Below are 15,746 nucleotides of genomic sequence, written 5' to 3' on the forward strand. Positions count from 1 at the left end.
CTTCAAACTTATTATGTTCATACGTAAATAATGTTAACACAGAGCAAATTAGGCAGGAAAACATAGCAGACAATGTTTGCTAAAATTCCATATGCTGTGGCGTTCACAAAGCCCATAGTGCAGTTCAGGCTTGGTATTCAACATGCAACAAACTTTAAAAACTTTAAAATTAAAATAGGTGTATACAACCACAGCACTTTCACAATATACGAAATGGAAAGCAAGGTAGGGACAACAACAAAGAAGTTGGGGGTCAGATTTTAATAAAAATCACTTAATAGTAATATATAGTAATATCATAAGTAACAGTTCATTTTTTACGGGCATGGCGGCCTGCTGGTATTTCGAGAATTGTAAAATTGTAAATAATAAAATGTATGACTTACCCCTATATTTTTTTACGTGACCCTCTCCCCCTCCCCCCATCTCAACAGCCCTTCCCTCCCCATGGTCCCTAATCTCAGTTTTTCTTGCTTTTGCTGTAGAAACTGTTGGCTCCCCTACAAATTCCGACTCTCCCAGTACATAAATTACATGCTCTCTTATGCTTTTCCTTGAAGAACAATGGCTCACCTTGACATAAAGGACCACCAGAAGTGGCGCGATAGCCATAATTATATTTTGAATAAGTATATGCAATTCAAAATATATAAGCATAAAATAGTGAGCTTTTAATTTACGGTGGAATGTGTTCGGAACGTTAATCGATCTTAAATCTAATTGTAATTAGATTTAAGAAAAAAGGCTAATAAAAATTTCCATACGTTCGCCTTGATATTTGCGTAGATATGAGTTACACTGCAGTTCCGAGATCACTGTTGGAACATTGTTCTGGATACTCGTCACATTCTTTAATAGCTTGCGCAACTTCTTTTTCAATTGAGGGCGATAAAATACTTCCAAGTGTACTTCTACGTTTTCTGGTTCTACCACGATGTTTTGCCATCACAAAAAGATCGCTTGCTTTACGAAGTTCTCGAGCGACTGTAACAGCTTGTATTGAAATTGGAGCAGAAGATGAACGCGAACGTTTCCCTTCAAACTCAAGATGCCGTGTTTCCAAGAACTCCGTAGACCGAAAGGTAGGGCTTGATTTCGTAGCGTGAAGAGGTTTATGCGTATTAAGACTTATTTGCGTCGTTTCTTGGTTCTGTTTCGAATTCCCTTGTTGATCAGGGATATTTGACTCAGCCATTGTTCGCCACTTTTAAAAATATAATTTCCTTCAAGATTGTGGTGCTGATACGGGTTGAAGTTTTGATTAGAAGGCGTTTCGACGAAGCTGAACAGCGCACTGATATGTATAAATCTAAATGCGATTTTAAAGTTTGCTGTAACAGGGTCCAAGACGTGATACTAGTATTTCGAGCGACAGAACGATAGCTAGATGACTCTAGTACTGGTTCCACTTGTGTTAAACAGCCAAAATAAATTCACATCAATCACTCCAAGTAATGTTTTGACAAAGAAATCAAAGCACTAATACGTTGTTACTCTTGCAGAATAAACGTTTCTGAAAAAAAAATCAACTTGTTTTGATTTTAAGTAGGACTAGTCTGTGCGTGTATGAACCTGAGTACTGTGCTAAGGCCCTCTGGACTGACACGAAATTTTCTTAAAATGACGTCATCTTGTTTATGATCCTCGTCCACGAAGACTGGTGTCAAGGTCAAGAAGCTGAGTCGAAAATAACAAAAGCTAAAATGATTCAAATATATCATGAAGTCACTAAAGAACAGTTCTTAAATCAAATATCTGCAGCTAGAGTGCCAGCTGTTTTGAAAGGAGTGGATTTAGGTGATGCTGTAGAAAAATGGACGCCGCAATATTTAGCGAAAGTTGGTGGCGAGAAGCCTGTAAAAGTTCACGTGTGTAATGAAGGACGAATGGATTTTATTCACAAGAATTTTGCATATAAGTTAGTAATGGAAAAGGGTACAAAAACTAAAAGCGTGCAATATGCTTTGCACTATTTAGCATTAATTAGCACTAATTAAACAATAGAATAGCCTTATTAATAACATCATTTAGTACTATTCATATAGATCGCTAGCATGCTCTTAATATTGTATTTTACTTTTTCTTTTCTTAACTTTAAGGGTTTAAGGATCATGCTATCTTGAGGGGGAGGGAAAGGGTGATACAGATTATTTTCCCTGGCCTCCCCTCCCCTCCCCTCCCAATAGTTCACAAACAGTGGATATTTAGATAACTACATTATGTGTTTCTTTCTTAGGACTCTTCCTTTTAACCACCTTGTAATGAGAGCATCAGAAAATGTTCATTCAGAATACTTTTTTTCTCCTGTAAGTATACTAATTAAAATAAATCTAATTTATATAGTGAACTAGTTAGCATGCAGTAATAATTGGTTATATGAGCTGCACAAAAACATAATTTGTGAAAATGAAAATGATCAAAGGATGCCAAAACTTGAAGAAAGGAATGCAAGATTAAAAGTTTGATGTTTGTGTGGGGAATTGTAGATGTTTGGAGGCTTGACGGTGGTGGGGTTTTTTTTGTCTCGGTTCGGCAATTCACTGACATCCATAGCAAGGTTACTCATGCAGCAGCCATGCTTACTTTCATTAGAATAAACTGAAGTCCATGTGCTGAGCAGAGTAAAGCGCCTCACAGAGGCTGTGCAGGAGGTTACAGAGCAACTACTAATACATTTTAATCTTAGATATGTGTTCTTTAAAAGTGAAGTGTTATTAAGCTGAAGTCAACAGTTTCTTAGGGGGTGGATGAGGAGGTTTTTGAGTATAAAGTCTTCTCTAACTACAAAATGATGACTTTTTCAACAAAAAATTAATAAATGAATGATTAAAAGAATGAATAAATGAATGAATGAATAAATAAATTGATTAATGATGATTTAGTGGGTGGGTAGATAAGGTAGTCGGTATGTAGGTGGGCCAATAATTGATTGACTGATTGATTATTTTAATAATAATAAATTAATAACTGATAATTAAAGATGAATGAATTGATCATGCATAGTGATCCAGATTCTTTTGCCATTTGTACAAGCTAAAGAAAAAGTTCAAGTGCTTAAATTTGAAATTGGAATTTCAAAAGAACCAAACTGTAGCTCAAAATGCATTGTCTGTATACATTGTTTATCATAGGAAGAAAAGTACTATTTACGTTCTTTGGGAGAGGATCCTCGAAAAGTAAGTCCACCTTTGAAAAAACATTTTTATGAGTACAGCAAAAAGCATTTTTATGAGTACAGCTGTATACACTTCTAATGAAGTACATGTGTTACCAATCTTTGTATAGACCCCTTGCGTTGACTCCTAAGAGGATTTATTGTTCTGGGGGACAAAACAATGGATGTTTTTTACATAAGAAAAGACGGCCTTTTGTTTTGTCCCCCAAAACAATTCCTCTAGAAAATAAATGCAAGGGGTCCATTAGTAATTATAAATATATTTATAATATCTTGCACTTTCATTCCAGGATATTTCAGACATCAGTGTACATTTTCCATCGCTTGCACAAGACATCAAGTTGCCAGACCTGTATCCAGAACAACAGTTCTTCTCTAGTGTATTCAGAATAGCATCTCCAGGTTGTCAATTATGGACTCATTATGATGTGGGTATTCAGAGTTTTGTTATTGTAGAGTACAGGCTGTTACACTGTCATGTATATAATAGAGTATTTTTCGCACAACTGTGATGGCTGATTTTTTCCTTGCACTTTGTGATTGGTTTGACAGTACAGTGCATGCACTGTGTTTTTGCCATGTTCCGGGGAATTTGATTGGAAGGAGTGAGTATCCCTTACCGTGTCACAACCATGTTTGTGCCATAAGCTTTTCAGCTTTTCTGCTCTAATGGCATCTAGTGTGCACGTAAGTAGTCTCCTAGGCAGCCGCTATTAGTGTCATCACGCAACGCTCACTCCCCTAAGTAGCTACTCGGGAGTGAGCGTGGCGTGACGACTATAGCGGCTGTGTAGGCATATAGGGAGAGGTTCAGAGAAGGATATAGATAATTTCAAAGGGTTGTGCAGAGATGGTCACAGATCTATATAATATAATTTATGTTCTAGTTTTTTTTGCAAGGTTTTAGGGTTTAGGCCACAAAACTAAACATTACTTCAATATTTTGTATTTCATTCATTTTCCAGATAATGGACAATTTATTGATTCAAGTGTCAGGCCGTAAGAGGGTAGTTCTTTTTAGCCCACAGGATGCTTCCAACCTTTACCTGAATGGAGACAAGTCTGAAGTATTAAACATTGATAATCCTGATTTGAAGAGATTTCCAAGGTTTTCTTCAGCCGTACCATTTGAATGTCACTTAGAAGCTGGAGATGTGCTCTTTATTCCTGCTTTATGGTTCCATAATGTTTTATCTATTGACTTTGGTGTTGCTGTGAATGTATTTTGGAGACATCTTGATGTGGGGCTTTATGACAAGAAAGATATTTACGGTAACAAGGATTTACTACCTGCAACACAAGCCATGCAAATGGCTGATAAACTTATCAAACAATTGGATCAATTACCTCAGGACTACAGAGACTTTTATGCTAGGAGAATTGCTTGTAAATTAGAAAATAAGTGCTATATTCTTGAAGAAAAAGAAATTTAATGTTATGTATACCAGTAAATTGAAGTGATGCAGAGTGTAAAGAATTGTTGTAGGTACGAATTATGTCATAACATAACCACTATTTAATAGATAATTACCGAGGCACGCAGCATATAATGCAGGCGAGGGTGTAGCCCGAAGCTGCCTGCATTATACCTACGAATGCTGCGTGCCGAAGTGATTATCTAGTATAATTATTGTTCTTATCAAAATCCAATTGTTTTCTTTCTAGCTTGTTTATCATAGAAACAAAGCCAATAATGAATGAACTAAATATGTCTGATTTTCCTCTATGCATTCGTTGGGATAATGCAGACTGAAAACAATGGATTTTGATAAGATCAGTAATTATAACACAAGATCTGATTGGTTATTTAGCATATGCCAGCATGCATCCACGCTGACGTGATTGAGTAGCGTGCCCTTTGCAATAAAAATGTCTCTTTAAAAAATGAAATTTTCCTTGATTAACAAAGATTTGAATTTTTTTTTTTTGCTATGTCAAAAGCATGTCATTGATTAGCATGCTTCCATCGAGTTTTGGGTGCACTTGGTCTTTTGCTTAAGCACTCAAGAAGCTACGCCTAATGTGACTCTTACGCTTCCTTTTTCCTTAGCAACAGGCCAAGTCGCTACTTAATGGTGGTTCGATAGTTCCAATGACCCCCTCCCCCCCACTTCATTCTCTCCCTGTAAACAAAAGCTTTTTTTAAAAGATCCAATAATGCAATAAAATGATTATAAAGAAATGGAATAACTAAATTTGGTAGAAAAACCAACTCTCCTTCAAAGTTCCTAGCAATGGGCCTGAGGAACCTCCTGCGTGCACACAAAAACTTGTTGGAAGCAGGCTTATCAATGCCCAATCCTTCATATTACTTATCAAGTTAAATAATGGACAAAAGAATCCATTTGATCCTTGTTTAGAGAAGTAAAGTACTGTGTTAATTAATTTTCAGAGTTACTCCCTTAGAGTGCCATATGAATGTATTCTAGTCCCTAACAGTGCAATATAGCTCTCTCAAAGAATTATCCTACATGTAGACCCTAACAGTGGTATAGACCCCTTGCAGCGCTTAAGAATGCAGCTCAGTTTGAAATTGCAAAACAATAGGTTTCCAATTCTCAGGAGATTGAAATTTTGTTTTGTCATCCAAATTGAGCTCCATTGACATGCAAGGGTTCTTTATAGCTTTCTCAAAGAAGGTACTAGACACACATCTGTACTTTAGCAAGCCATAAACTGTTTATATCTTAAAATATCTTTAATGAAACCATAAAAAACAGCGAGCTAAAGTAGGAATTCACAACTCTAAGAGGTAATTTTCCAGAGTTAATAAGATCAGGCAGTTTCCAACTTCTTTTTCCGTGATAAAGATAAAACAATATTGCACTTGAACAGACAACTAACAGTATTGCAAAGCAAATGGTAAATCAAAGTAAGACAATTGAGTAACCATGTCTGCATTTTAGAAACTCTTATCTGGAATCATTGTATATCACTGGTTTTCAATCATTCCCAAGGCAGTTAATGAGAGATATAGCCTACCATGTCAGCTGATATGACACAAGACAAATAGAGGATATTACATGGGTGTGCGGAGATACGAAATTTATCTTTGAGTGTTGAAAAGATCTCTCACGAGTGACCTTCATGTAAAAGATACCATTACAGCTATAAACGAATCTTTATTTGTTATAAGATCCCTTAGGAAGGAAGGATATACACAAAAAGAAGTTGACCATTTATTTTCAACAATTGTTATATCAAAACTTATTTATGGTCTTAGTGTTTATGGAGCATCACCTCCGGAGCTTACCACCGTACAAAACTTTTTAGATCGCTGTTACAAACGAAATTATACAACATACCATTATGATATCCAGGATCTTTTAAATAAATTTGACACAAGGCTATATAAGAAATCGGTTAGTAGTGACCATCCTTTGCATAGCATAACGCCTAAAATACAAACGTCCAAATATAATTTAAGGAAATCACATTTTATTAGACCTAGAGTTAATTCTCAACGTTTTAAAAACTCATTTGTAAATAGAATAATCTTTAGTAATTAGTATCTTTTAATCAGTTTTTTAGTTTCATGATTGTAATCACGTTAATGATATGTATTTTATCATTTCTTTAATAAAGACATTATTATTATTATTATTAAATTGCGTATCTCCAAGCGCCGATGTAATATTCTGTTTATTATATAATTATCAATGAAGTATGTTTTGGCTTTTTCAGGCAATTCTTTCCGTGTATTTTTGAATAGCCATCGCAGTGGTGTTATTTTCACATGTGTGAAGCCCCGTTTACACAAGCGATTTTTGCGGTAAAGAATAATGGTAAAGAATTTACTTGTAAAGTTTTTTTCAGGATACCAAGATTTTCCTAGACGAATGTCTATTTTGAAGGATGAGACAAAAGATTTCATATTTCTGAAAATTGCAACTGAAAAATCGCCACAAAGATTGCAAGTGTAAACAGGGCTTGAAGATATCAATTTTTCGAAATAGAGAAAAATAGATATTTCATAGGCAAATATATAATAATCACAAATATTTTGTTCAATTTCAACCAATATGGCAAGAGTTAAATGTGTCATGAGAACTGTACGTAGAGGCAATGAACAGGAATCATCAAAGCAGAATATGAAGAAAGCAAAAATAGTTGTTGTAATACTTCATCACATTGTAGATCAGTATCACTGTATTTTGTTCTAAAAGTTGTTAAATATAGAAGATATGCAATTTTGAAGTTATTTTGTGGATACCGGCAAAAGCAAACAAAATTGTTTTTATATGATCTTTACAGGGTTCAAAATATAACAGCCGGACATCGAACAATGTCTGGCAACAATTGGGACTTGTCCAGTCAAATCTTTGCTTTGCCTATCATTTTGACCAGTAATGTTTAGCCAGAAATGAGGTATGACTAAGCTAAAACTGATTTGGCAAGTGATCATGACCAGTGACTGATCGGCCGTTATTTTAAGCCAAGCTGCTTTTAGAGTACATACGATATAACTGTTAAAAACTTTGTAAAAAATTGCACAAATTAGTAAGTTCAGTAAACTGTAGACCCACAAAACTTTGTCTAAATTCGTACAATTTCGTTAGTTAACTTTTTAACATGGATTTATGGTATGCACTCTACTGTAGTACACTTTGTATAATAATATTAAAGACAAAGTTTTGTCAATTGTTTATTTTTAGAGGAATTTTAATTCTAATTTAATCAACTATTTCTAATTCATCCAGTTCTAGATCATCAATATCCTCATCAAATAAACTTTCTTCAATAGGTATGCCATCAACAACTGGTGCTGTATTTTCAGGTTGATTTACATTAGAGCCACCTCCACAGGCTTCATCCAGACCATTTTCATCTGTTGCTGAAGTATCTTTAGGGTTCTAGAAGCAGCCACCATTACAAGAGATTAATCAAATAATATACCTACTAATCAAATAGAAAGGTTTTCAAAAACCCGTGAAATACACTTTAACGAATTACACTTTAAAACACATTTTCTTTTGATTTTTGATTACGATTTATTACACCTTAGTTATTACACTTTGTTTCACGGGTTTTTGAAAAAACCACTCTAATGTGCCTGACCACTATTCTGCAGGGGCCACCGAGCGCCTAACCTTATGAGTCTAGTATAGGAAAAAGTGTGTTTGTGTGTGTGTGTGTGGGGAGTGGGGGGGGGGGGGGGGGGGGGGGGGCTAAAAGACTAGTATGGGAAAAAGGAAAAAGTGTAGCCATCCCCCCTGCCCCACCCCTCCACAGCCCCTGATATGGTTGAGACCATAATCTTACACTCAATGACATTAGAGAATGAATTTTTGATGCAGAAAAATTTAGCTACCTTTTCAGTATCTTTATTTTTTTGTTTGTTCACAGTCCCTGTTCCATCTACTTCCTTAGCAGATGCAGCTAATGCTTCAACAGTTACGTCAACTACTTTTATATCATCATCATCATCTTCATCCTATATACATGTAAGAACAGCAAATTAAACACAATTAAACTTTATAGTAAGTTCTACCACTCACACAATAGGGACCTTAAGCTGCAGGACGGCAACGTGGGCGACAACGTCGGCGAAATTGAGGCGCTTCAACCTTCTATTGTATCGTCATTTCGTGTTTACCTAGTATTTTACTCAATAAGCATCCCCGTTTTAGAGCGAAATGACGTCTTTTGGGAGCGCTTTACTCATAATGAAAATCAGCAAAGATAACCTTATGGCGTAGCCATTCTCTTTAGTACGTAAAAATAGGACATTTCACGTCTTACTTTTAGCACAAGACGGCAATGATGCACAGATATCGTACATTCCAACGAGTATCTATTGAATAGCGCAATTAGTGCTATTGTATGCTTGCCGTCGTTGTTGCCGTCTTGCAGCTTAAGGTCCCTAATATCAGACTGTCATCAACACTCCATTCTCCATACCTTTTTTCTGTAAATACTTATATCTTCTGTTTCTTCATCCTCATCGGCATCTGCTCCTGCTAATTCAGGTTTAAACTGGAACACTTCCCGACCACTGACCTATAACAAAATAAATAACCGTAACATTAAGTTAACATTTAATGATAATGTTAATGAAAATGTTGATATTGATTTTTCATTACTTTTCATATGCATATTGAAAACTAGCTTTTCTAAGATAGAAAATGGAAAAAAAAATCAGTTGTGTGAGGTTGTAAGGAAAATACAAAAATATTCCAATAAGATGGCTAATTTTCCTTAATCAACCAAAATATCGTACAGAATTCAAGCTTTTATATGATTGGCAAACATTAAATGCACTTATTAACACTGATAGTCACATTAGTTTCCCCTTTCTAATAGACGATTCTCCGATACTTGTCATAATAATCTCTAAATATTGATCACCAACCTTGCCAACAATTCTGCCTGACTTGAAATCGTCTTTCTTCTTCTCCTGTTCTTTTGCAAATGCTTCTTTCTTTTCTTTTAACTAATATTGAAATATTCATTGAAACAAAATGCACAGTATAAGTTATATACTGTAGTGTGATATTAAAACCAGTGTACTAAAATACTTTTAACATTCACTAGTATAATTTTAAACTCAAATATAGAGTTTTGCGAGCTGTGATTGGTGGAGCGACCATTGATTATGAGACAATATTCCCTGCTAAAGGGATGATTATGAGGTTTCCCAAAGTTTGCCAGAGAAAAATATTATAAAACATTTTTTTAAATCCTGAATTTCGTCTTTTCTCTGATATTCAAGTCTAAAATGATACTAAAATAATAATAAATTATTCAGTTTAGGCTCAGTGATGATGATGAATATTCACATCTCTGCCTGAAGAATCCTGGCTCAGTAATTAATATTCACTTATAATCACTAATTAATAGCATTGATTGTGAATAGCAAATACCAATTTTATTGAAGACTGGGCTGGCCTATGTGTAAGTCAGGGAATGGGTGACAAAAAGATAGAATTGGATTTTAGCATGAAGTTTGTGGAAAAACCCCTCAAATCAGGGTGAGACTTAACAATCTCGGCTCACATGTGATGCTGTGTCCATGAATCAAAACCGTCAACCCATGTAAAGGTCAATGCACTACCGTCAGTACCGTAAGTACTCAATTAATGCTTTTTTATTCAGTGCTGACCATGCCATTTTATATAAGCCTTGCATTGCTGTTATTTTGAGACTAACCTTTTTCTGCTTCCACATTAAGAATGTTTCTAATGTGACTTTTGTTAAATTGGGTCCAAGGTTCATTCTCTGAAAGACAAATAGATGGTTAATATAGATTGAAAAAAGACTAGTAATAACATGTTTATTGGTCTTATACAATAAGAGAGAATACTGTATGTGGGTCTTTCCAGTACTGCAATTTATATAAACATGAAAACTCTGTATCTCTGAGTTGCACGCTTTGGTTTTTCGCTTCCGCCAGTCAAAAATATGAATGGTACTGACTGATTAGGTTTGATTGACGGCAGTGAAAAACTAGATTTCTAGCCCGCAGACACAGAGTTTACATGTTTATGAAAATTGCAGTAAAAGTACTGGTATTCCTTTTCATCCAAACCAAACCACCACAAAATCAATTATGCTGCAGTTTTAATGAGCAAGTAAGAATTTAATGTGCTTTCTTAACTTGTTGTATATAAAGACTTACCTCTGTTTCAATAAATTCTTCTATAGAAATCTCTTCCTTAACTTCTTTATCTTGTTTCTTTTTAAATACGAAGCCAGGGGGAAGAGCGTGTCTATATATACATGTAGTACCATTGGGACAGGACCAGAACCAGCCATACAAGTTTTTATCTAGAGCCTCAAGAAAATACTTGCACACCTAATGACATATAAAAATAATTATGTATGACAAATATATTAGAGCATGTTCAGAGCGTGAAGGCACACCTAGAGTTTTAAAATATATGTTTTAAATAAATGCATATTACAGCATGTTCAAAGTGTGATATGCCACTCATATAGACTAGTTCTGGGTCCAAAACAAAAAGCAGCTCTATAAAGATTTTTCTTACGTTTTCTAAAAGAGAGGATTTGATGTCCAAAGATCTGGGCCGGGTTGTTCAAAGCCGGATTAACCCTAATCCAGGATTAACTCTATAGGTCTTATTAAGAGTTAACCCAGGATTAGCATTAATCGGGCTTTGAACAACTGGGCCCTGGTTGTTTTAGCTGGAGTTTAAGTCATAAGATCATATTTTTTCTTTATTTCAGCAGTTTTTGTGAGAAGTTGGATATGGAAATACGTCACGGCTTAAAAGTTCTACTGAACTGGAATTCAATGCGTTAGGTTTTGCCAAGCGAAGAAAATGAAAGGAAAACCCTTAAATCAAAGGAGAACCAACAAACCCTGGTCATGTGACGCCCAATCCAGGATTGAAACTGGAGAGCCCATAGATAATTTACTCCTCCTATGTTTGATCCCCTCATACAGTATGTGTATGAATAGGTGCCTGTTAAATGCCACAATTGTTAATCCAAAACAGTTGCCAAGCAAATAAACCTTGATATTTAACCTTTACCATTCAGAAGGAGATACTATACATTACATACAGTACACAATCCATACAAATATCATTGCCATGATATACTGGTAGGATTGACTTACAATTTCAGTCTTTGGCATGCATTTTTCCTTAGCTCCATGTTTTTTCTCAATGACTTCTTCTAATTTTTTCTGATCCCATTTATCTATGGTATCTAATAAATAAATTTATAAAATAACTGTTATGAATGTTGTGTTCTGATTGGCTTGGAGCGAGTGCTTTATGAGAGCACATTGCATGCACGCACACTTTCCGTTTCGTCATTCCTATCTAAAATAACGGTTATTGTAATTTGTATTTCATAAAAGAAATAAAAAACTTGCTTGCTGTGCTGTGTGCCATTATAAAGCACTTGGGGATTGGCAGAACACTTGAGAAGTGTCCAGAATCGCTACGCGTCGTGCTTCTACTAACACTTCTCTCGTGTTCTGCCAATCCCTGCGTGCTTTATGACTGCACACAGCACGCGCACGCGTTTTCTATTTCTTCAACAATTTACTTTAGCGACACAAATAATCCATATAGCATCATCTACTGTACCACCACCAACAGAGAATGCCTTGATCAGCACTTTCCTGATGGTCAGGGAATACAAATTTGAGAAGAAAACAAGTGAAACATCTTGATGGTGGTACAGTAGTTAAAGTTCACCTAACCCCTGATACAATACTTTCAGTATTGATTCTACATAAAGTGAATAGCTGAATAGTAAAATATTTCTTCATTTGAATGTTGCGTATTTAAGTTATGAAGGTTTATACTTCCAATATGTTAATGACTGTGACATCAAGCCAGGTTTCATTAAATATACAAATTTGGTCCACAAAAACAGTATTTAAAAAGCATAATCATTACACTCAAGGTTTCCATAATGTTCATTGTAAATTGGATGTCTCATAATGGCTAATATTTGATATTAAAAATCAAAAGAAATACAGTCAAATGCCTGGGTGAGTAACATTATTGGAATTACTCTATAAACCTTTACACTAGTTTTCACACTAGTTTTTTAGCTAGTTATCTATTCAAACCTTTATAACTTAGAGACACAACATTCTTAATGAAAAAATATTTTACCGTTCAGCTATTCACTTCATGTACATGTAGAATCCATCCATCTATTCTTACCATCTTTAAGATCTTCTTCTGCATCTCGTTTGTCAACATAAATGCTCCTCTTCTCTCCCTTTCGGTCCAAACTCAAATTATGGGAAAATTTACATTTGTCTCCTTTGGAACATGCTCCTTGTTTGAAGAAGGCACACACAACAGATGCTGGGTCAGCTCCTAAAGACATATTCAAACTACATTTAAATTTCTTAGCCCTACACCGAAATTCTCATTTATGTGGTTATTAAGGTGACTGGCTACTTTTGGGAAACAATTTAAACTTTTTTTCCATCTACATTTTTTTAGAGTGAAACTTATTGCTGATTCCAAATATGAAAAAAAAAATGGGTGCCCTGAGCTTGTTTTTGAGATAATCAGCATTTAATGGATGCCTATCATCACCATAAGCCATCTGGATGCTACCAGAAGTGATCAGGAAAAAATTAAAACTCACAAGATAATAGCTCTTTACAGACTTTATAAATGAACACATATGATGGCAAGTGAATCATTCTGCAATACTACATGGATATTTTTGACAAAAAGACAAATAAATGCATTGATTTGTCATATTTCATCATTTGTCCTCAAATCTCAAAGTCAAACAAAAATTCCTACAAAAATCTATTTTTTTGTGGGTTAGAAAAATTAACTCTTCTAAAAAAAATTTGATAACAATAGATTTTTAGAAGTTTTTTCAATTAAGCTTATAAAAAGTATAGAGTCCCATGCAGAATTTGGGGTTTTTGCCCTCTTGAAGTTCAAAACGCGTATGGTTCTTCAATAAAATCAAGAAGATTATTCAGTGGTTTTTGAGCACCCGCACATCATTGGCTCATTAGTTAACATGGAGCAGCATCTGGTCAGCAGTATATAATTTTATTTCATTGCTCATGCTCTCTAGCTATTGACCAGCAACGTGGTTTACTTTGCCATTGCAGGTGGATTTCCACTGCGCCAGAGGTAATGGAAAAGTCGCAATGTATTAGCTGATATGTAAAACGATGCCATATTGCCAGACCACTTCTGCAATATTGCATGCAACAGTTCGAGAGTTGAACACATGGTGCAATTTTGTTGTTACATGCAATATTGTGCACCACATTACAGTGTATCTCAGGCTGTAGTTGAACTACAGCTTATCTTCAAATCAAAATATCTTACCAGCTGATACTTTTTGTGTTATGACTGGTTTAAAAAGTTTGTTTGCTTCTTCCTTTTCCCTCTTTTTGGCTTCAATTTCTTGCTTTTTCTACTGATACAAATATTTATGAAATATCTCATTAATTGACACAATATTTCTTACTTAGTTCAATATGATTATTAAGATTAGAAAACTGTACCTTCTCTTGGTCCTGCTGAAGCTGTTAAAAGAGTAAGAGAGAGTAAAATATTTAACCACAGATTGGACCATACATGTTTCGACTATTAAATAAGTGAGCACTTACAGTGTACACTTTTTATATTAAAGTTATTTAAGCTTATTAAAACTATTATCTAAATTATGTACTTCATTATGAATATATAAAAAAATATACATTTTTGTTATTTGTAGCCTTAAATTCATTGAAAGTAGGTCAAAAACCCAAACCACACGGTAAATTCCGAAACGGAATTCAAATTTATGCCATCTGCTACAAAAACCTCAATGAAACACCACCAAGAAACACAAATCTGATGAACGTAAGTTATCACAGAATCTAGGTAGTCCACGTGATCAAAACAAGACTTTTTTCTGACATTGAATTCTTACCTTTCTAGCCGAAGGATTCCCGCCAAATTTGACCTACACGTTCAACAAAGCATGTATAATTAGATTCCAGCAAGACCGGCAATCTCTCAACTAAATTTGCGGCACAAAATCCTTCCCAAACCTGTTGAGTAACTTGTTTTACGAATTCCTGTTGCTTCTTGCCCTTCTTGTTTTTTAGCCCAAATGTTTTGTCCTTGAGAAAATAAAACAAAACAGGGGAAACATTAAACATCTGGTAAGGAATTTTCTCTGATGATGTCGTAGTCCTATTACCTCGATGACTTTTTCCTTCTTTTTTTCTACATTTTTTTTACTTGGTTCGTTCTTCTTCTGCTTGGGAGGCATGGTGCAATAATGGCGGAAAATATCCTACCCACACACCCTTGCGAGCCTTAGTACCACAGGGAGCCCGTTGTAATAAAATGTAATTTTTAATGGAGATGAAAGGGATCGTGGTGATCCGCGGTATTGCCTTTTTTTGGTGCAGTTTCGCGGTAATTTTTTCCTTAACCTGCGGTATTGCGGTTTCACGAGACTACAAGGTTTTCGCTTTATATAAATTTTAGACTACAGCAATAAGTAAAAAAAGTGTACGGTGGAGTTTTCCCTCGATTCTCTCACATTCTCATGATTTCTTTCACTTGAATTATCTAAAGTACAAGGCCGAGGCAATTGTCCTGTCTGTCTAGACGTCTGCTGTTTTAACCAATGATACGTCAACATATTACGCGTGGTATTGCCACAGGGAGCCCAATTTAGATTAAAGTGAATGGTGAAAATAAAATCGGAAAAATTAAATAATTAATATTTTTTAAATTCGAGATCAAGATAATGTCCTCTGTAATGCGAAAGAGCAAAAAAATCAATGAAAAATGCACTAAAACATTTTGTTTGCGCGCGCCTTTGTTTTCCTATATAATTTCCCTATGGTATCTGATGTCGATCTTATGTATATATATTCTGAATATATTTATACACCTAACCAAAAAATTCTGTAGCTTCAGATATATATATGTCTTTTGTTCTCAAGAGACGAAACAATAGAAAAACAAAAGATATATATATGTAAAGTTGCAGATTTTTTTTGGTTAGGTGTACACTGATTTCAATAAAGTTAGTCAACAAAAACCTAGAAAGCTGAGATCACTGAGCATCGTGGGAAACTTTTCATATCAAAAAAGCATATATA

At 35.0% G+C, this 15,746-nt stretch overlaps 2 protein-coding genes across 2 annotated transcripts; one reads left to right on the forward strand and one right to left on the reverse strand.

The window, feature by feature from the left end:
• Nucleotides 1–1,550: 1,550 nt before the first annotated feature.
• Nucleotides 1,551–5,560, forward strand: LOC116297967 (tRNA wybutosine-synthesizing protein 5). Its single transcript, XM_031706288.2, has 5 exons — nucleotides 1,551–1,918; nucleotides 2,237–2,306; nucleotides 3,132–3,176; nucleotides 3,466–3,603; nucleotides 4,141–5,560. Exons 1-5 carry the CDS (start codon nucleotides 1,638–1,640, stop codon nucleotides 4,606–4,608), a joined length of 1,002 nt encoding a protein of 333 aa, XP_031562148.2. The 5' UTR covers nucleotides 1,551–1,637; the 3' UTR covers nucleotides 4,609–5,560.
• Nucleotides 5,561–5,854: 294 nt separating this feature from the next.
• LOC116297975 (zinc finger CCCH domain-containing protein 15) lies at nucleotides 5,855–14,937 on the reverse strand. The gene is made up of 13 exons (XM_031706296.2): nucleotides 14,831–14,937; nucleotides 14,679–14,750; nucleotides 14,558–14,590; nucleotides 14,148–14,168; nucleotides 13,969–14,056; nucleotides 12,823–12,981; nucleotides 11,757–11,848; nucleotides 10,794–10,970; nucleotides 10,325–10,393; nucleotides 9,528–9,608; nucleotides 9,077–9,175; nucleotides 8,487–8,609; nucleotides 5,855–8,028 (listed from the first exon to the last, which is right to left on the reverse strand). The coding sequence occupies exons 1-13, from the start codon at nucleotides 14,900–14,902 to the stop codon at nucleotides 7,849–7,851; spliced, it is 1,266 nt and encodes a 421-aa protein (XP_031562156.1). The 5' UTR covers nucleotides 14,903–14,937; the 3' UTR covers nucleotides 5,855–7,848.
• Between the last annotated feature and the right edge of the window lie 809 nt (nucleotides 14,938–15,746).

Source organism: Actinia tenebrosa, unplaced genomic scaffold (genome assembly GCF_029948245.1).
Source record: "Actinia tenebrosa isolate PJP-AT-01 unplaced genomic scaffold, QUT_ActTen_1.0 PGA_scaffold11__36_contigs__length_13525064, whole genome shotgun sequence".
NCBI classification, from domain to species: Eukaryota; Metazoa; Cnidaria; class Anthozoa; order Actiniaria; family Actiniidae; genus Actinia; species Actinia tenebrosa.

Coding starts and splice junctions, on each gene's coding strand:
- LOC116297967 (XM_031706288.2), top strand. CDS start 1,638: ATGATCCTCGTCCACGAAGACTGGTGTCAAGGTCAAGAAGCTGAGTCG. Junction 1,919..2,236: donor CACAAGAATTTTGCATATAA/GTTAGTAATGGA, acceptor TTTCTTTCTTAG/GACTCTTCCTTTTAACCACC. Junction 3,604..4,140: donor AATTATGGACTCATTATGAT/GTGGGTATTCAG, acceptor TTCATTTTCCAG/ATAATGGACAATTTATTGAT.
- LOC116297975 (XM_031706296.2), bottom strand. CDS start 14,902: ATGCCTCCCAAGCAGAAGAAGAACGAACCAAGTAAAAAAAATGTAGAA. Junction 14,057..14,147: donor TTCAGCAGGACCAAGAGAAG/GTACAGTTTTCT, acceptor TTGTATCAGTAG/AAAAAGCAAGAAATTGAAGC. Junction 10,971..11,756: donor GCATGCCAAAGACTGAAATT/GTAAGTCAATCC, acceptor ATATGTCATTAG/GTGTGCAAGTATTTTCTTGA.